The 22661-nt window shown below is 41.8% G+C and overlaps 1 protein-coding gene across 2 annotated transcripts in view; it reads left to right on the top strand.

Annotated features, from left to right (window-relative positions):
• The first annotated feature begins 818 nt into the window (after positions 1 to 818).
• The window catches only part of fndc4a (fibronectin type III domain containing 4a), a 34769-nt gene continuing 12926 nt past the window's right edge, over positions 819 to 22661 (top strand). Inside the window, exons 1-3 of one of the 2 annotated variants that reach the window (XM_034287901.1) lie at positions 819 to 1174; positions 9368 to 9483; positions 12067 to 12271. In XM_034287901.1, the coding sequence (XP_034143792.1) occupies positions 9400 to 9483; positions 12067 to 12271 (289 nt within the window). In that variant the 5' untranslated portion in view covers positions 819 to 1174; positions 9368 to 9399. Of the gene's footprint in view, positions 1451 to 9367; positions 9484 to 12066; positions 12272 to 22661 lie in introns of both variants that reach the window. The other variant, XM_013138551.4, reaches the window with a different exon arrangement.

Raw genomic sequence — 22661 nt, 5'->3', positions numbered from 1 at the left:
TTTGTGCCAGTATTACACATTTGAGTCACCCAGCAGTATTTACACCACCAGTGATGCAGTCACCAATAAGCAATGAAATTCAGAAGACGGGACCACATGCTTAAATGTTATGTTGTCAAACGCTTTTTGAATAATTGACTGTTAAAGTGATGTTATCATTCATTTTGTTCACTAAATTTCCTCTGAAATTAAATTGATCATCTCCGAGTGGCGCATTGGATTTGGGCACACCAAATGATCAATGCAGTCTTTACATTTGTGACATATTAAAAGGGTATGATTAAGATAACAGCTGGCCACTGGACAGAAGCCTCAAGGCCCCCCGGAGGAGAAAGAGGGGCCAATTACATAGTCCAGCTAGCCATTCGGTGAAGTCATGAACACTTTTATGTTGCTGATATAATAGGGTTTTATTGGTTCTAGACATTATGCTTATCTATCACGTACCATGCCAGCCGTCAGGTAGTATAGAGAAGAGTCTCTATCGGTTTGGGTGGCTGGAGTCTTTTACTGTTTCTAGGTCCTCTGTCACTGCCTGGTGTGGCGGTCCTGGATGAGCTTGGCCCTCAGGATGGGGCCCAGCAGGTGTGCCCTACATTCTGAAGTGCCTTCCCATGTAGTCACTCTCAAATAAAATAACAACCACTACAATGGGACATTGTTGTGCCATATAGCTAAGTGCTACAAAATGACGGTTGGAGCAGAGAAAGCGAGATAGAGAAAGAAACAGACTGAGAGACTGCAGAATGACATACCAACATGAATAAATCATCAGGGAGCCGCGCTGAACAGAATGAGAGGCGCGTGCCTGCTGCGGAGGCGCAGTCTAGTGTTGCTGGAAGCGCGGTCTGTGGTGCTGAACCGCCTCAAAGCGTCCCCTCGTTGTTGAGGGGACCTTGTGTCCATTCACAAGTTTACGATAGGCTACAGTATATGATACAAAACGAGTTTATATAAGACAGACTATCACACTTGAATTGGTATAAGCGTTGGATTTTGAAGAAGCGACGTTTCAAATCCTTGGAGAAAATCGAAGATACGGCATGAGAAGGCTCTGAGATTTCATTTGGACACCGCGATTTGGGAAGTCTTCAACCGTATTTTAATGAGATGGTTACCCAAACGAACATGGGATTAATGTTGACATGAACGTTTCGGGAGGTGTTGATAAAATGTTGGTGAATATGATCTCTTTTTCCCATACCTTAAAGTTTATTGACCTACTCTAAATACTTGGATGATTCCTGATTGGAATAGTGGTCAATTATGCTATAAATAGAACGTATTCGCTAGCCTTCACGTGGGAACTTGAAGACCGGGCATCTAGCTTTACATTTAGATCTACTATACATCTGGAAAGAATATAACCAAGCCATGTCTCGTCTCCTGGTGTCAGTGAACTGCGCTGTCCTGTTGCTCTTTGCTAGCGACATGTTTTCGGTGGGGGCAAGTAAGTAAAAATATTATATTTCTGTTATTTTGACTTTCTATTCTAACTGTAGCAATCCTTGGGCACTGTGTCTAAACGACGTCCAACTGCACGTGGACAGTGTGGACATAATGTGCGCTGTAGCCAATAATAGGTGGATTAAAATGCTGTGAATGCAGCTGCAATATCCCCTATGTATTTTTTGCTATTTCTACAATTAAGATTTTTTCATTTAAATAACGTAAAATTATTGAGACTCATTCAACATGTTGACTTCGTTTGCCTCAACTTTTACAGGTAGACTGCCGCTTGTCTATGTGCACGTGTTCTTTATTAGCCATTATTATTTATTATTAACACAAATTAATGTCACTCGCGTAATTAACAAAGCATTTGTGTTTTTAACCAGCCAATACATTTTTTTATGAAATAGACACCTGATGCCAACATTAAACCACGGATAAGCGCGAACTCTCTATGTCGCCCTTATGAATAGACCGCTTGATTAATAATTTCTCCATGAAAGGGCACAGGCCAACTGTAATTGCATTTATGCCCTTGGCAAAATGTGGATGATATAGTCCTTTATATTGCAATGTAATCTGACTCGTGATGCAGTCGATTCAGTCGCTGCAAATGCTTCTATGGAGATAGTTATTGGGCATAGGAAAATATATTATCAGTTATTTACTGGAGCGTATCCAACCATTCCGTCATTCGTTCATTCAGTTTTAGAGCTATATGCACCTAGCCAGTGCTATTTCACTTACACACGCGACAGAGCTCTGGCCACGCTCAGCTCTTCTACATGACCGTTCTTATGCGGTGTCACGCAGATCAGAATATTCGAATAGCGAATTCGAAGCGCTCGTGCTGTAGCTCAGAACTTTCCACTTTCACCACGGCTTCAAATCACACGTTCTCTGTCTGATTTCAATAAGTAGGTAGTTCTCTTCGTTTGAAGCGGTATTGAGCCGGATGCCCAGCGGCTGTATGCATTCTGCCTGTGGGGAGTGAGTTCACGCAGCTGCGTTGATTCTCGGTTGATGTATCCACGTGTAAATTGTTAATATAGGCGGGTGAAATGTATTCAGAGATGGCCTACACCAAGAACAGTGATATCCAAATGCTCATTCGAACACAGAATTATTGGCCGATTTTTGCAAATGTTGATTAATAGCTAATTATTTTTATTGTTCACCACGGGGGTGGGGTGAAGTCTGTCTCTGTACATACACATACCTTACTAGCTATGTATCTCAAAATCCCGATTCTGACCTTGGTGTTAGTAGCCTATTTGATCAGGATTCATTTTTACCCCTGACTATGCAGCAGCTACTCATCCTGGTATGCAAAGAGGATTATTGGTGCTTCTCACTATAGAGCTAACATTTACAACATGATGACTTGCCAGATGGCGGTGCTATAACATGTGATTGAAAATGAATACTTTGAAGGTCATGTCCCTTACCCCTGTAGCATTGTTCATGAACCCAGTAAATGTGGAGGTGGAGTTAAGAAGAGCATTGCTTTCCTAATGTCCAAAAGAGAAAGTCACTGCAGAGGCTCTTGCTTTCTTTTTACCCCCAAAAAGTTCTGTTGTTTTCATGGACCCCATGGGTGTCTCACCAGAAACATGTTAGCTTAGATGCCAGGAAGCTGTTAGCCTGTTAGCCTCAGGGACCCATACAGTTCACATTTATTTGAGATTGATGCGCTTTATGGGAAGTCCAATAAGCTGTGTGCCCTTTCTTGCTTGTTAATGTGCTCTAGCTTGTCTCCTGGGAGGGGTCTCCTGCCCCAGATCACCACAGAGGCACATGGCCAGAGGTCTGTTGAAAAACACTTAAATTGCCACAACACAGAATGAGCAAACTGCACAAAACTCGATAGACAGCATCTATAGACTAAAGCCTAAAGACAGTTTTTTTTCCTAAATAGTAGCCAATAGTAATAGTAGTCCATTATTGACTAATATTGACACACATGTGTTTGTGTGGTCAAGAAAATTTGGCACACATGCTAAGGAATGTGTCTAGTTAACCCAGATAATATCTTAGGCTTGATTAAGACAAAGCCTGAGTTGATGATGCAATGGCAATGGTTTGGCATTTTAAAAATTGTTCGAAGGTGGGTTCTGCGTCAATCATTGGGTATAACGTTTAATGTTTCCTTGTATAACAAACTAACAGTAATTGAGTTTAGAGTGGACAAATAATTGTTTGTAGCTAGCTGGAGTCCCTGGTGTGTGTGTGTTGGATTTGACTGTGTGTTTGCGTGCATGTGTGTTGTCAGACAATTACATCCAGCCAGACTATATCACCCGAGCAAGAAGGATCATATGGTCTTTGAATGACCTCATGTCTGATCATTAAGCTAGTGTAGACAGGATACAACTGGACGTGTCATAACCAGGTCCTTTCCAAACAGGCCTTTTCAGACTGGGTCTACTGCTTCTCTGCAGTCATTAAAGTTGCTCATCCTATAGGACTGAATGCAAAACTGACACGGACATATAGAACAGTGTTTGGGTTAACTGACACGGACATATAGAACAGTGTTTGGGATAACTGACACTGACATATAGAACAGTGTTTGGGATAACTGACACTGACATATAGAACAGTGTTTGGGATAACTGACACTGACATATAGAACAGTGTTTGGGATAACTGACACGGATACATATAGAACAGTGTTTGGGTTAACTGACACGGATACATATAGAACAGTGTTTGGGTTAACTGACACGGATACATATAGAACAGTGTTTGGGTTAACTGACACGGATACATATAGAACAGTGTTTGGGATAACTGACACGGACACATATAGAACAGTGTTTGGGTTAACTGACACGGATACATATAGAACAGTGTTTGGGATAACCGACACGGATACATATAGAACAGTGTTTGGGTTAACCGACACGGATACATATAGAACAGTGTTTGGGTTAACCGACACGGATACATATAGAACAGTGTTTGGGTTAACTGACACGGATACATATAGAACAGTGTTTGGGTTAACTGACACGGATACATATAGAACAGTGTTTGGGTTAACTGACACGGATACATATAGAACAGTGTTTGGGTTAACTGACACGGATACATATTGAACAGTGTTTGGGTTAACTGACACGGATACATATAGAACAGTGTTTGGGTTAACTGACACGGATACATATAGAACAGTGTTTGGGATAACCGACACGGATACATATAGAACAGTGTTTGGGATAACCGACACGGATACATATAGAACAGTGTTTGGGATAACCGACACGGATACATATAGAACAGTGTTTGGGATAACCGACACGGATACATATAGAACAGTGTTTGGGATAACCGACACGGATACATATAGAACAGTGTTTGGGATAACCGACACGGATACATATAGAACAGTGTTTGGGATAACCGACACGGATACATATAGAACAGTGTTTGGGATAACCGACACGGATACATATAGAACAGTGTTTGGGATAACTGACACGGATACATATAGAACAGTGTTTGGGTTAACCGACACGGATACATATAGAACAGTGTTTGGGATAACCGACACGGATACATATAGAACAGTGTTTGGGTTAACCGACACGGATACATATAGAACAGTGTTTGGGATAACTGACACGGATACATATAGAACAGTGTTTGGGATAACTGACACGGATACATATAGAACAGTGTTTGGGTTAACTGACACGGATACATATAGAACAGTGTTTGGGATAACTGACACGGATACATATAGAACAGTGTTTGGGTTAACTGACACGGATACATATAGAACAGTGTTTGGGTTAACTGACACGGATACATATAGAACAGTGTTTGGAATAACTGACAGAAATATAGAACAGTGTTTGGAATAACTGACAGACATATAGAACAGTGTTTGGAATAACTGACAGACATATAGAACAGTGTTTGACCGGGATTGGAGTTTTATAATATGGAGAAACGGGATTGGATGTAAACCAGGCCTGTAGTTTTAGAACATAGAGAACCGGGATTGGATGTAAATCAGGCCTGTAGTTTTAGAACATGGAGAACCGGGATTGGACGTGGTAGAAAACGGTAGGCGGAGGCAGATGGGAGGGGTTCAGGCCCTATTAGCAGAAATACCCAGAAACCCCTGCAGTGCAGAGACAGGAAGTAATATGCAGGTTGAGACCGTCTCGTGTTACACTTCTTGTTAAAGACAGCACACTCAAGTGTTTGGGAAAGAAAAGAATCAAAGGATGCCCGTCTTAGTCTATCAACCAGTCATCTTCCTCAACGTGTTTTCTACCCCATTATCGATTTAAATGTTTCTGTGTGACAGCAGAGCTGCCTCATACAGCACTGAACCAGGGCAGAATACGCAGTTACCTGTTTGTTGAAGGTATGATAGTAGCTACCTTGATAATTGACAGAACAATGCATTTATTGTAGGCTACTGGCAGGTTCTCTTTTCTAATATAAAGTGGCTGGCTCAGGCTAGACTCATTCTTAAAGACGTGTTTGTTCACCATTACTTTGTGCAACTCGGATGAGGTTCGGCGTCTGTTCGCTACTAGTAACATGGTACGATCTGGAAGGAGGTCAATGGATGAGGCAGTCAATAAGCTGTTATCAAAGAGCAGTGCCAGGTGGAGCAAGGTGGAGCCCTGTGGAGCTAGGTAGAGCCCTGAATCTTATCTTCACAGAGGAGCTCAAAAATTGCTGCTTCACACAGCCGGACTGGGTGGTCAGTTGACCTCCTTGTTTGGCAAGGAAAAATGGACTGGGAGATGAGCAGGTGTCCAGGGAGGGAGGTGAGGAGGAGGACAGGGAGGGAGGTGAGGAGGAGGACAGGGAGGGAGGTGAGCAGGAGGACAGGGAGGGAGGTGAGCAGGAGGACAGGGAGGGAGGCAGCTGTGTACATGGTCAAATACAATGAAAAACCTTGGTGTGATATTTCCTGAGATCCAACTTTAATCCATGAGCACCTAATGGTCTACAGGACGTGGGTGTAGGAGCAAGAATACCCAGAAACCCCTGTGATGCAGAGGCGGGAAATGATGCATCATGCTGAGTGCAGGACTGCAGCAGACTACTATGAAACCACCCCACAGATCAGAAGCTACACTCCCTACCCAGAAAGACCTGTCAGAGGTGATTCAAAATGAATGATTGGGGAGGTAGCTAGATATAGTCACCACATGATAAACTATATTTGAAAAGTACCCAGTGCTCTTATACAGAGGGATAGCCACATAAAATTAGGGCTAAAAGCCTTGCTCAAGGGCACAGTGACAGATGTATTATTATTCAATGTCACCTCAGGGATTCAAACCAATGACCTGTGGGTGACTGGTCACTGCGTGGCCTCTACACGTGCTGCAGGTCAGCGCCTTGCTATGCCAGGCAGCACTTTGTCTCCGCGGTGTGGAAAACGCCTCGCCAGTTCCTTTAATGACCACGTTAGAGACGCCATCCGTCAGGCTGGACATTATAGCTGCTAAATATAATAGTGCTGATTAGTCTCTGCGGAGCGCAGGACACTGAAACCTGTAAGGCTGAGCTGTAGAGGGTCCACACCACCTCATTGGATGCGTCCCAAAAGGAATTTGTCTTCAACGGAGGGTCAGGTGAAATGCAATCTGTCATTTATGACTTTACCCCCCGACTACACTGCCTACAATTAATCAATAACAAAGATGTAAAAAAAGGCCAGGCCAGCTTTTGTTTCATAGACACAAACATTATTTGCCATAGATAAATGTTATACTAGGATTCTCCTGCATTCCATGGGTGTAGCGCTTTAATTATTATTATTATAGTGACACTAGAATGCATGCTGGACCACTCCTGTTGTTATTGGCTGTAACCTGATCAGCTAGAGGACAATGAGCTAGCGTGTCTAATCACGGTTTTGTCTCCTGGATAAATTGTTCGTAATGATTTGAGTCTAATGAACAAGGAGTTGAAAGAGGGGATTTTTAGGCTTGTCAGATTTGATGGCCACCCAGATGTCCCAAAGAACACCTGGCCGCACCTGTTCCTACCTGGTCTCACCTGGTTGCATTAGTAATGTAATCCGAAGACTGGCAGCTGCCATTGTCAGTACCTCTGTATTCTGTTCCACCAGCTGATTTGGTATCACATTCTGTTCTACCAGTTGATGTGATATCACGTATTCTGTTTCACCAGCTAATGTGATATCACGTATTCTGTTCCACCAGCTGATGTGATATCACGTATTCTGTTCCACCAGCTGATGTGATATCGTATTCTGTTCCACCAGCTGATGTGATATCACATTCTGTTCTACCAGCTGATGTGATATCACATATTCTGTTCCACCAGCTGATGTGATATCACATTCTGCAACACCTAATTTATAATAAAAACTATTCAGTAAACTGGAAAATGACGTAGCCCAAACCCCTGACCCGTGAACACAGGATGTCACTTAATCTCCACAACCCACACAGACACAGGCATTTCGATAAACCATTAGTCAGTACCTCCAGCACAAGCAGGCTGTATGTTTCAGATGTAGTGGAGCTGACTCCTTCAGTGTGTCGTCTTTAACACTGTTTCTGTATGTAGTGCAATACCTTTGGCCAGGGCCCATGTGGATTTGGGGGAACCAGAGGTTTGCTATCGTAGGACTGACAGGTGGGTTGGTGGAAATGCTGCCTTCTGACCTCATTCTGATACTATGTGACAGCTAACCTTTGGTGGCACAACAGAACAGGGAGGTCATTATTGATTGTCTGTTGGATAAGAGCGAGGGAGAGAAAGGGAGGGAGGGAGAGGGAGGGAGGGAAAGGGAGGGAGGGAAAGAGAGAGATGGAGGGAAAGAGAGGGAGGGAGGGAAAGAGAGAGATGTTGATAATTAAAAAGGCATACATTCATTGTTAAAGATTTGTCCATGCAATCATTTTGCTAAAAGCAGTGAGAAAGAATTGCTAATTGACTGTAAAAACTTTAATGAAAATCCCATTACCTTTGGACTACAATGGCTAATTGGAAACTGGTAAAGTTCATTGAACTCCACAACCATTTTAACACTTAGGATTATTGTATCTTTCAATGGTTGCTGCTACTTCATATTGTGCTAGTATCATTGATAACTACATGAAAAGCTCCCGTTTTCCATGATCGATTTGGGCACACACTTTCCTTTCTATATTTCTAATGAGCTAGCAAATTCGCAACGCCCTTTTTCTGATCTTCCATTATTTCTTGCTGGTGAATCTTTGGCTGTCATGTTACAAAACGTACATTCCTTTATACCGACATGAAGAAAAACGTCCCTACTTCCTGTCCCCTCCCCCCTCTGGACGTTGATTCCATGTGATTGCTGTGCCCTCGTGGTCCCTCCTCGATGGAATCTGTCACCCTTTAGTTCCCTCGTCTTTGCTGCCAATCCTTAATCAGGTTGTCCGCTAGCAGCTTAATCATGACAGATTACGGCAGAACAGCGAATGGGCGGGGACATGCAGCACTGCTGGGTTGTCTTTTCGGGAGGATGGAGGAGGGTCATGGAATGGAAGCCAGGCCACCAGTTAAAGACCAACTGTCAGTTTAAGGACAGTGGGAAATAATGACCCTGAATAGGCAGAATGTCATTTAAGGAGTAGAAACAACTTGCACAAAGGTGATGTTAAACTGATTATAACCTGTTATTAATGAGACTGGTATTGTTGTAGTTATTAATGTACAATTTAATATGCCTCAGACCCCTGTATCCACACACTTTACTGACAAAAAATAAACCACAGAGTTCTCACATTTTCCAGTCAATGTGTTTGATCTCCAATTAAAACTGTAAACCTTGTGACACTTTCTTCTTTAATTTGAAACTGTGCTTTTTCACATCCTAAGAGGTCACCTTTTTTGAGATGAAAGGTTTGCATGGATCACGTGGTCTCGTTCCTCTCCTCAGATCGACCACCTGCCCCGGTCAATGTTTCGGTGATGCATCTGAGGGCCGACTCTGCCACTGTGTCCTGGGAGGTACCGGAAGGCGATGTCATCATCGGCTTCTCCATCTCACAGCAGGTGAGACACTGTTGTTAAGTTAGAAAATAACGTGTTACATTTTAAACTCTGTGAACAGCCTGATGTACTCACTCTTGGGTCATGGGTCTAATAGATATAGTGTCGTAGGCTGAAATAATTCCCTCTTAAAGGTATTGTTCATTTCTTCAGTAATTGTCTAAAGATGTTGTGTAACAGTTATTGAGAGTTAAGTTCCCACAAAATCTGAACTTTCTATGACTATGTAAATTAATGATCAAACATTTTTAAATAGCATCTGATTCTGTAGCTATGGATCTCCGTAACTGGGCAAGAAATGAACAAAGCCTATTCGGGCCAAAGACCTGGCACTCTACTTTAGAAGCATTGACATACAACATCATTACATGGATTAAACCCGGGAGAAAAGAGAAAACAAAGCAATTTCATGACCTACAATCCGCCTTCATATTGAAACAGCTGAGCGTGTATGATTAGAGAATTCCTACACTAATAAAATAAGTTCTTTAAAGTGAAGAGTTTCTCCTGAACTGATTCTTCAGTTTATCCAAAACATCCTACATCCAAATACAGTTTACCTAGCACATCAACTAAACTACAACAGCACAACACTCCTAACACAAACTAAAAGAGAACAACACAATACCCTCAACACATAAACTGAAAGTGGCTGCTGGACCAATTCTATAAGGGAATGATTATGTGATAAATGTTGAATGTGCCACAGGTAAGTATGTAAGGCTTCCTTCAATTTTACACTACTTGGTTTTCTCAGCAATTTCTGAAGGCTCTGTTCACATGCTAATATACACTTCAGTGAAAGAAAGTTTGATTCTGAGCCCCCAAGCTTGGAATAGAAAAAAGCTCAGTATGCTTCATTTGACAAGAAATTCCCTTCCAGTGTGAAAATCTACAACTGACAGAAATATTTTTAGGTTGAATGGCCTTGAGAAGGCTTAAGAATGCTTAGTGTAGTGGAAGTAGTACTTCTGAATACTGATCTTTAAACGTAACATAGTAGAATAATAATTATTTTTAGTCCTATGATTAATTTGGTAACAATCTAGCCCTGACCAGAGTTGCCAAGGATAGTTGTGGAGCTTTTGTGTTGAGATAAGGTTGTAAATACAATATTTGACATGTATGATGTATTTTCCTTTTTTATTATGAGGGACACTTTAAGATGAATAGTGAAATTACAGCTAGCTAGATATAAAAATATTGTGCATATCCTTCAGAAATCTGTGGGTTAAAGTGACAAGACTGGAGCCATTACTCACAAAAAGGAACATACAAGCCTGAATACATTTCCAAAAACCATGTGAGAAAATGTATTTGAGTTTAATGACACCAAGGTGGAACTTTTCAGCCTTAATTCCAAAATATAAGTTTGATGACAAGCCAATATAAATCATCACCCAAAGTGCAGAGTACCTGTCAAGGTGATGGCAACATCATGCTGTGGGGCTGCTTCTTTTTGGGGGAGACCAGAGTTCTGGTCAGGATGGAGGAGACAATGAATAGCACCAAGAAATTAAGATATTTTCGGGCGAACCCTGCTGCCTTCTGACAGAAAGCTAGAGAAGAATTTCACCTTTCAACATAATGATCAAAAGGACACGGCAAGTTCAACCAAGGAATGGCTTGCAAAAAGCAAGATCAATGTCTTGGAAAGTTCCATTCAGACCTCAATCCTATGGAAAACTTATGGACTTACCTATAGATGCAACAGAGATCCCCCACAATTTGACTGATTTTAAACTCTTTTGCAAAGAAGTGGAATCAAATTGTAAAATGTGCTAGGCTGATGGAGGCCTATCGAAACAGACTTACTGCTTTACTCTGGAAATTCTTCCAAAAAGTATATGTTGTGAGGTGTACAAAATGATGCAACCAAGGCATTGACCTTTTTTATTTTATTAATATTTATTTTACTTTAATATTGTTGGTTCCAAGATCTACAGGCAGTGGTTCAGTAACTTCAGAATGCAGTCCTGTTGGCTACTTGCTCATATTTGTCTGAAAATACTTGCATCCAAACTGTGTACCTAAAATGTGTGTGTGGAGTCGAAAACATCTCTATGGCATCTTCCATTGTGTACATGTACCAGTAGCATATTTCATAGTGTGCATATACCAGTAGCATCTTCTATTGTGTGCATATACCAGTAGGATCTTCTATTGTGTGCATATACCAGTAGCATCTTCCATTGTGTGCATACCAGTAACAGGTTTGATAATTGGTTGGTTTGTGTGGCACACAGACCATTAAATTATTCATTGTTTAAAGACCTGTAATGTCTTGTTTTATCAGATTCCAATCAGGTGTGGCAAACAAACCGGCATACTTAAGCTGTCTGGCATCAAGCCCAGGGAACAGCAAGGAGAACAGAAAGACTGCAATGTGGGCAGTGGGGGTTAGACTGATATCAAGACTAAGACAACGGACATTTCCCACAGATTTGGGATTCGGAGTGTCTCATTTGCATTCCCAAGGTCACAGCATCCAATTTGAAGCCTTTTCTGAGTCGATGTTGAACCTCAAATCGATACTTTATACCCAGTAAATCAGTTTACAGTATATCTCTGCCCATCTTCTGTTAGAGGCAAGAGGGCCATACCCAGCGCTTCATCAGGGAGGTGAACACCACAAGTCGGAGCTGTGTTCTGTGGGACCTGGAGGAGGAGACGGATTACGTCATTCAGGTCCAGTCCATTGGTCTTTACGGAGAGAGCCAAGCCAGCAAGAAGGTCCACTTCAGAACATTAAAGAAGTCTGATCGCTTCCCCTCCAACAGCTCCAACCAAGGTAACTAAAACCCCTGACCTTTATAACCTTATTCTCAAATGAAGACTTCTCTAACCTTTAACCTTTGGCCTAAAGCTTTGTTATTCATCAACATGAATCAGCTTCAAATGGACTGCTACAGGAATTCTGCTGTAAATTAAATGAGCGTAACGTTTTTCCATTATTCAGCAGACACTCTTATCCAGAGGGACTTCTAGTAGTGAGTGCATACATTAAAGCATACATTAAAGTGCATACTTTTTAATTATCTTCATCCTGAAGCTCAAACTACAACCCTGGTGTTAGAAGTTCCATGCTTTACAAATGATATACACTGGATTGCTATTTAATTTTCAACTGTGAGGTTTAATGAGGTGCTTAATAGACAATCATGAAGTACATGAGAATAGCACAACCATGGAATTTACAGTTAATTAAAAGTGACTATCTAACATTGTCTTATTTACAAAATGAATCCTGTATTTACACAATTTTTATTCTGAATAGTAAAACATCTGTGAGAGAACACCTTTGTTGTAGTTGCAGATTTATATACAGTACCAAGACCAGTCTGGTAGTAGATGTAGGTTTTTATACAGTACCAAGACCAGTCTGGTAGGAGATGTAGGTTTTTATACAGTACCAAGACCAGTCTGGTAGGAGATGTAGGTTTATATACAGTACCAAGACCAGTCTGGTAGGAGATGTAGGTTTATTAGATAGATTTGCTAAATTTAGATTAGCTCTAATTTTAAAATTAATCAGAGTTGTGTGCACTTAGTTTTAAAACTGGGTCAATAAATCCATTATTAACGGTATTAAACTATGATTAGTAACAAATACAGTAACCCACCGGATGTATTTTCAGGCCACAAAGTTGTTTTACCATGAAACAGTAGTAAAGTAGCATTTCTGCAGTTATCCTTCATAAAACAATTTGTGGCTTGTGGGTGTTTTAATTTGATTTAAATCCGTTATTTCCAAAGTAGACCACACAAGTCATTCGTGAAATATCATGCGCTACTAAACTATCAAGATTCGTCAGAAGTTCAAATTTCTCCTCTTATGAAAACAATCTACTACCTGACCTGATGGAGGAATTTAGTATCATACTGGAGGATAAAAAGATGGACAACAAGACTGTCAAAAAGAAAGAGAACAGCGATTCTATGGATTGACTGGGATTAAAGCAAAAAGGGACACAAACCAAATTATTGCTTGAAAAGCAAAGGCTAAAAAGGACACGGTGGAGAGAGAGGATGGCTATTTCAGACCGGAGGAAGGCCACCGTCCAAAGAAGTTGATGCTCCCTCCCACAAGGTATTGGAATTGATTCCCCAGCAGATCGGCCCTCTACCTACCTACCTACCTACCTACGATGACGACGGACAATTCGACCAACTAGTATTCTGTAAGGAGATACATTTTTAGCTAAATATTATAGCTAGCCTCACTGTAGGTACTATACAGTAATGTTATTTTATTTATTTGATCTATCTTTACTGTAGTTAATATACACTAACATTATTTTATTTATTTGATCAATCTTTACAGTAACATTATTTTATTAATATGATCTATCTTTACTGTAGGTACTATACAGTAATTTTATTTATTTGATATATCTTTACTGTAGGTACTATAGAGTAATTTAATTGTATTTATTTGATCTATCTTTACAGTAATGTTATTTTATTTATATGATCTATCTTTACTGTAAATACTATAGTCATTTAATTATTTGATCTATCTTTGCTGTGGGTACTATACAGTAACGTTATTTTATTTATTTGATCTATCTTTCCTTCCCCCAGTGGAGCTGACACACTGTGCACTGGAGGATATACAAGGATGTTGCACCAATTATTGCAGTAGCACCAGAGAGGCCAATCAAAAGCCCCAAACTGACATCAGTCAGGCCCATATTAATGTATTGAGGCTAGAGAGAAAAATCAACTGCAGATTGAGGCCCTGAAATTACAAAAATAAGTTATTCTAATTTAAAACAAAACTACTAATAGAAGGGAACAATTGCCCACTTTGCAAAGAAGGATGATCGTATTTACAGTAAATGTATATTTATACTCACCTAAAGGATTATTAGGAACACTCATTAATGCAATTATCTAATCAACCAATCACATGGCAGTTGCTTCAATGCATTTAGGGGTGTGGTCCTGGTCAAGACAATCTCCTGAACTCCAAACTGAATGTCAGAATGGGAAAGAAAGGTGATTTAAGCCATTTTTAACGTGGCATGGTTGTTGGTGCCAGACGGGCCGGTCTGAGTATTTCACAATCTGCTCAGTTACTGGGATTTTCACGCACAACCATTTCTAGGGTTTACAAAGAATGGTGTGAAAAGGGAAAAACATCCAGTATGCGGCAGTCCTGTGGGCGAAAATGCCTAGTTGATGCTAGAGGTCAGAGGTGAATGGGCAGACTGATTCAAGCTGATAGAAGAGCAACTTTGACTGAAATAAGCACTCGTTACAACCGAGTTATGCAGCAAAGCATTTGTGAAGCCACAACACGCACAACCTTGAGGCGGATGGGCTACAACATCAGAAGACCCCACCGGGTACCACTTATCTCCACTACAAATAGGAAAAAGAGGCTACAATTTGCACGAGCTCACCAAAATTGGACAGTTGAAAACTGGAAGAATGTTGCCTGGTCTGATGAGTCTCGATTTCTGTTGAGACATTCAGATGGTAGAGTCAGAATTTGGCGTAAACAGAATGAGAACATGGATCCATCATGCCTTGTTACCACTGTGCAGGCTGGTGGTGGTGGTGTAATGGTGTGGGAGATGTTTTCTTGGCACACTTTAGGCCCCTTAGTGCCAATTGGGCATCGTTTAAATGCCACCGCCTACCTGAGCATTGTTTCTGACCATGTCCATCCCTTTATGACCACCATGTACCCATCCTCTGATGGCTACTTCCAGCAGGATAATGCACCATGTCACAAAGCTCGAATAATTTCAAATTGGTTTCTTGAACATGACAATGAGTTCACTGTACTGAAATGGCCCCCACAGTCACCAGATCTCAAACTAATAGAGCATCTTTGGGATGTAGTGGAACGGGAGCTTCGTGCCCTGGATGTGCATCCCACAAATCTCCATCAACTGCAAGATGCTATCCTATCAATATGGGCCAACATTTCTAAAGAATGCTTTCAGCATCTTGTTGAATCAATGCCACGTAGAATTAAGGCAGTTCTGAAGGCGAAAGGGGGTCAAACACAGTATTAGTATGGTGTTCCTAATAATCTTTTAGGTGAGTGTATATTGATTTATATTGATTCATTCATTTGAATCCATGTAGGCCTAAAACTTTTTTTAAACAATAATATATGTCCTCCAGTCTTGTCCTACTCTTATGTTCTTGTGCTTCCAGGTCCAACCGGTATAGTGTTGAGAATAACAACAAATAGCAGTCTCAAAAATAGATTATATCAAAATATAATATGCTTTACATATTAACAATGGTATATGCACACCTAAGGTTGCACAATGGTTTTCAGTCAAGGTTCTTCTCATTGCATTCCCATTAGCATTGGCTGCATTGTGCACCTGGTCATCATCTCTAATCACAGGTGGGTCCTCTTCAGTCTCCTCAGGTATTTCATCTCGGTGTCTCTTGCCAAAGTTATACAAAACTGCCAATGCAACAATTGAGGTCAGTGTAGTGTCCATCACATACCTTCTACAAAACTCTTTCTACAAGACCTTTCGTCAGGATGTGAGTGGAGTAGTATAGAACAGTTCATTACTCCATTCTCCATTTTCATCACAGACAGAATGCACATTGATGGAGCATTGATGAAGTCTTTACCATTACGAAACAGTTCAACATTCTCGCCACCAGGGATAGAAATAGGAATGAGTACAATCTATTAACCCTAGAACACCTGGTAATCAAGCTTTTCTATTCAAATCCAGCTGCTGTTTCTGCTGTTGGATTAAATTTTATGTACTGACTCTTTAGAATGGCAATAGCACTGGTCACTCTGGCCACAACCCTGCTGACTGATACCTGAATGACTGGTCCATTTCTATCACTCCCATGCTGAATGACTGGTCCATTCCTTTCACTCCCATGCTGAATGACCGGTCCATTCTTTTCACTCCCATGCTGAATGACCGGTCCATTCCTATCACTCCCATGCTGAATGACCGGTCCATTCCTATCACTCCCATGCTGAATGACCGGTCCATTCCTTTCACTCCCATGCTGAATGACCGGTCCATTCCTTTCACTCCCATGCTGAATGACCGGTCCATTCCTTTCACTCCCATGCTGAATGACCGGTCCATTCCTTTCACTCCCATGCTGAATGACCGGTCCATTCCTATCACTCCCATGCTGAATGACCGGTCCATTCCTTTCACTCCCATGCTGAATGACCGGTCCATTCCTTTCACTCCCATGCTGAATGACCGGTCCATTCCTTTCACTCCCATGCTGAATGACCGGTCCATTCCTTTCACTCCCATGCTGAATGACCGGTCCATTCCTTTCACTCCCATGCTGAATGACCGGTCCATTCCTTTCACTCCCATGCTGAATGACTGGTCCATTCCTTTCACTCCCATGCTGAATGACAGGTCCATTCTTTTCACTCCCATGCTGAATGACTGGTCCATTTCTATCACTCCCATGCTGAATGACAGGTCCATTTCTATCACTCCCATGCTGAATGACTGGTCCATTCCTTTCACTCCCATGCTGAATGACTGGTCCATTCCTTTCACTCCCATGCTGAATGACGGGTCCATTTCTATCACTCCCATGCTGAATGACGGGTCCATTCTTTTCACTCCCATGCTGAATGACTGGTCCATTCCTTTCACTCCCATGCTGAATGACAGGTCCATTCTTTTCACTCCCATGCTGAATGACTGGTCCATTCCTTTCACTCCCATGCTGAATGACAGGTCCATTCTTTTCACTCCCATGCTGAATGACTGGTCCATTTCTATCACTCCCATGCTGAATGACTGGTCCATTTCTATCACTCCCATGCTGACAATTGTGGAGGAGAATGTTTGTCTTCAGTTAAAGATAGCAGAGTTAGAGGCTCGGCTTCTGACGCAAATGTCAGGCAAGGATTATGTTAGTGTAGAAATGAGAAACTGCATCTGTGCCACCAGGAAGAAACAACAGTGTTGTTAGCCCCCCGGCACAGCTCCTGCAGCTGGGCAAGAACTTTATTTTGGTCACTGGGAAGAAATGCCTTCGACCAGTTAAACCTGAGTTGTTGCTAAATCCAACTGAGACTTAACAGGTTTTCCCCACTGGAGTCGGAGTCAAGGCCCAAGCTGTCTTCGGAGGGGAATGATCGGCAGGCATGTTCTACCGGTGGCCTTGAAAAACTAAAAACTTTAGTCATCTGTGATTCCATTAGACGCAGTATTAAACTAAAGAATCAGCCAGCGATCGTACACTGTTTACCGGGGGGCAGAGCCACTGACGTAGCAGCAAATCTGGGGTTGATGCTAAGTATATAAAACTGGCAAGTATAGAGAGTACAGAGATATTGTTATTCACGTTGGTACCAACAACGTTAGGTTACGAAGCAGAACATAGCATCAGCGTGTAAACTAGCTAGAAAGATGTGTCGGCATCAAGTAATTGTCTCTAGCTCCCTCCCAGCTAGGGGTGGTGACGAGCTCTACAGCAGACTTGAGCAACTCAATCGCTGGCTGAAAAACAGAGTTCTGCCCGTAGCAGGAGGTAGAGTTTGTATATAACTGGCTCTCTTTTTGGTACTCTCCCAGAAATAGGGCCAGGCCTGATCTGCTGAGGAGCGACGGACTCCATCCTAGCTGGAGTGGTGCCCTTCTTTTATCTAGGAACATTGACAGGAGTCTCACTCCTATAGCCTCACCATGAGATAGGGTGCAGGTCAGGCTGTTAGCCAGCCTGCTAGCATAGTGGAGTCTGTTGATAGCATAGCCAGAGTAGTTAGTACAGCTTTACCTATTGCCACTGTGACTGGTTCCAAGCTGAGAAAAGTCTAACAAGGCAGTGCTAACAATAGCAACCTTATTAAGATAAAGCCTTCCTCCACCTCGGTCACAAATAAAAATTACTGTATCACCTCACATTTCAAAATGGCTACAAAGGCGGTTGCAGTAAATGAATTAATCTCTGATCAATTGGATGACAGAGAACTTCTTGCTTTTTAACTCAAGAATAACAGTTATGCTCATTTTATGACCCAAGAAACAAATAGCTTTTTTGGCAGATTTAATTGTACCTAGAATTTCTAAACAAACAGTCTGGAATGTAATTAAGGTTAGAAATGCAAACTCTGTGCAAACTTTCAAGTGTCTACTAAGAACTAATCTCTACAGCACGGTTTATAATTAGGTGTAGCCTGGCCCGGGGGCGTGAAGGTGACCAGTAGGCTTGATACTGTCCACCCTTGCTGTCTTGCCAGGTGGGCTCTTGTCGCCACTGGGATGCCCTCCCTCCAATGCCTTTCGGGGGTGGAGTCACTGGCTTGTTGTTGTCTCTCTGTTGTGCACTTGTGGAATTGGGCTGTACTCTGCTAGCAACACTCAGCCCTCATTCAGGGTGGTTGCGGTTGGTGGGGGTCCTTTGGTTGATGCCTGGCAATGTGGGTGGATTGATTTCCTGCCTATTAGGCCCTGTCCGGCCCCTGTCTCAGTCCCAAGGTCTTATGCTGCTATATTATTGTGCTGGGGGAGTAGGGTCAGTTCTCCTTCTCCACAATAAACCCTTGTAGGTCTAAGGAATGCATTTTCAAAATGTTCTGTGTCTTCTGCTGTTTTAAACTTAGGAGGACATGAGGTCCTGGCCCACACCTGAGGAGTACCAGGCTTGAAAGATCCGTTGCTGTCTCTGTCCAGTCGCTCACATGCTGAATGACTAGTATCTTTTTGAAAACCTGTCATTATCATCAAACTCAAAAGGGTTTTACCTGCCACTTATTTTTCTACGCCGAACTCTGTTGTAAATTTTCTCTCTCCACTGCAAATATGCTGACATCTTCGTGAAGTTAATCTGTTATCTAAGTTTAAATTCCCCCAAAAAAGTCAGAAATTACCTTAGATAAGAGGAAGGATTACATCTAACCAGGATCAATTTAAATCTAGGTTTTATATTTGGTGCATTTTATAGATAAACCTTGATTTAACCCTGTTTAAAATTAATGTTGGTGCAACCACCCTTAGAAAAAATACTGCTGCTTAAATACTACAGGACAGAGACTGGGGAGTGTCTGTTATTGGACTGCAGTAATACAGGACAGAGACTGGGGAGTGTCTGTTATTGGACTGCAGTAATACAGGACAGAGACTGGGGAGTGTCTGTTATTGGACTGCAGCAATACAGGACAGAGACTGGGGAGTGTCTGTTATTAGACTGCAGTAATACAGGACAGAGACTGGGGAGTGTCTGTTATTGGACTGCAGCAATACAGGACAGAGACTGGGGAGTGTCTGTTATTGGACTGCAGCAATACAGGCCAGTCAGGAGCTTTTCAGAATGCCTCTGTCCTCCAGATCTCCACTGTATCACTCTACAGTTTATTTTTCCCACGGTTCAATTAATTTACTGACAGTAGAATTCTCTCTCACTTTCTCACTCGATTCATTATTGACAGTAAAAGTCTCCCATCTCTCACTCAATTTGTCCACTCTTCCACTCTCCATTTCATCACCGACAGTGTCTTGAGTCTACCTCACCCTCTCCTCTCTCTTTCCCTTCTCTTCTCTCCTCTACATTTCATCACATACGGCCTTAGACCAGTTAGCTGCTGTGAATGTATGCAGCTCCATCAGGGTGGCCAATCAGGATTCAGACACATTTTAATCAGATGGAACCCTTGGAGACGTCAGCGTCTGAAACTGTAGGTCCGTGCCCAACCCACTGATTATACAATATCCCTCCATTTTCTAGAGCTGATTGTTACAGTTAAATAATAGAGAGCTACTTCATAGCTAATCAGGGAAAGACCATTCCTGTTTTCTTCTGGTTTAATTTATTGAGTGCTAACATTAAATGTGTGCCTCTCTTTATTTAAGCCCAGATGGTGTGGCCTTTCACGGTCACTACATGGAAAGTGCTGATGCTAGTGAGTTCTGGAGGTTTCAGGCTGACTCAGGGTGGGCAAAGTTAGAGGCTAGCATGATCAGCGGATCTGAAAGAGCAGAAGGATCCGTAGTCAAGATCAACACAGAAATTACTGTCCAGCTTCTTCACATTCCCATTAGGTCTGATATTCGATTGAGCTGCTGACTGAATGGAATGATGTAAACTGGTCATAGTTTACATTCTATAAATCCACAACTGGCTGCCGTGCCAGTCCCATCACTCTGAGCTAACTCCCTGTTAGAGTGCCAGTCCCATCACACTGAACTAACTCCCTGTTAGAGTGCCAGTCCCATCACACTGAACTAACTCCCTGTTAGAGTGCCAGTCCCATCACTCTGAGCGAACTCCCTGTTAGAGTGCCAGTCCCATCACGCTGAGCTAACTCCCTGTTAGAGTGCCAGTCCCATCACGCTGAACTAACTCCCTGTTAGAGTGCCAGTCCCATCACGCTGAGCTAACTCCCTGTTAGAGTGCCAGTCCCATCACGCTGAACTAACTCCCTGTTAGAGTGCCAGTCCCATCACGGTGAACTAACTCCCTGTTAGAGTGCCAGTCCCATCACGCTGAACTAACTCCCTGTTAGAGTGCCAGTCCCATCACGCTGAACTAACTCCCTGTTAGAGTGCCAGTCCCATCACGCTGAACTAACTCCCTGTTAGAGTGTCAGTCCCATCACGCTGAGCTAACTCCCTGTTAGATTGCCCATCCCATCACTCTGAGCTAACTCCCTGTTAGATTGCCCGTCCCATCACTCTGAGCTAACTATTAGAGTGGTCTTTAATGTGTGTGGTGTTTATTACACAGTTAATCAGCTATTTCTTTGTGTACTTATTGGAATGCTTCCTGATTATTTGTTCATTACCTACATGCAATCTTAGAAATGTTCTATCTGTCCCCATTGGGGAACCGTTTGGTCAGACCATCTGTCTCTTCACTGTTGGTCTAACCAGTTGAAAGCTATGCTGCAGGATTGTACTGACTATACTGGGAAGACATAGCGTTCTGGGAAGACAATTCACTGTTACTCTTCAGGCACAGTCCAGGCATGCTACTTTAACTTCTTTTAGCAACATTGCTAACTTTGCTTACATTACTAACATTAATAACATTGCCTACATTAGTAAAATGACAAACATTGCTAACTTTGCTTACATTACTAACATTAATAACATTGCCTACATTAGTAAAATGACAAACATTGCTAACTTTGCTTACATTACTAACTAACTGAACTCTGTGACCTCAGGAAGGTGAATGAGGTTTCTATCTTAGAATTAGAGTTCCCGTATCTGTTGCCTTTAGTGTCTATGGGGCTGAGGGCTAGAGAAAACTCCACAGAGGGTAGAAGAGAGGAGAGAGAAGGGAGAAAAGGGGATGAAATGGAAAGGAGAGCAAAGAAAAAGAAAGTACAGGAAAGTAGAAGAGAGATGAGGCAAGGGAGAGATTTGGAATTCAAACTCCACCTCCTTCCCAAAATAGCCTCATCAGTTCTGCTGCTCTTGATCTCCGGCAACAGAGTCGACTAGTCTATTGAACATAACACCAACCGTTTCTCTCGTGAGCTTTAGACTGAGTTAGTGATTTGCCGGGTCTTAAGAGTTATTCCTAATCGGGTTTCCCTACGGCATTTATATATTTTTAGGGCTTCCCCACCACATGAGAGAAGCATTTCAAGATGTATTTTTTGTGACAGGCAAAACAGAAATCTGTAACCGCCTCCTCAGTCTTCCACTGAAAGTAAATTGATTAGTAGAGCAGCTGTTGGTGTTCCATTGAGACAGCTGTATGGCTGTGAGGCTACACAATGAATAGCCATGTTTTTATTTCCTATCAACACTTCTCATATAAGCTTTGATCATTAGTATGTGCTCATCGGGTCTTTGATCTATAGGATGTGTTTATGAGTCTTTGATCTATAGGATGTGTTTATCAGTCTTTAATAATGATATTTTTGAGTTTATATACAGCACAGATTTATACATTAATTTGCACAGGATTTTTTCAGACTGGTTTCTTTTGTTTAAAAAAAAGTTGTGGAAAAAGGCCCTTAAAAATATATAGGTTAATTATAATTTGCTTATACTGTACATACTATAGTTTTAATGTGCTTTTTTTCTGACCCAAAATAATAATTTACTATATTTGCTATTGTCTTTCAGATAAAATATATTATTTATATTATATATATAAATTCTTATTTACTATATATATTTGTGTTTATATTATATATACAGTGGATATAAGTCTACACACCCCTGTTAAAATGTCAGGTTTTTGTG

The sequence above is a fragment of the Esox lucius genome, chromosome 18, assembly GCF_011004845.1.
Source record: "Esox lucius isolate fEsoLuc1 chromosome 18, fEsoLuc1.pri, whole genome shotgun sequence".
Taxonomy (NCBI): Eukaryota; Metazoa; Chordata; class Actinopteri; order Esociformes; family Esocidae; genus Esox; species Esox lucius.
The sequence above is the reverse complement of the archived record's forward strand: the minus strand, read 5'-3'. Positions and strand labels throughout refer to the sequence as shown.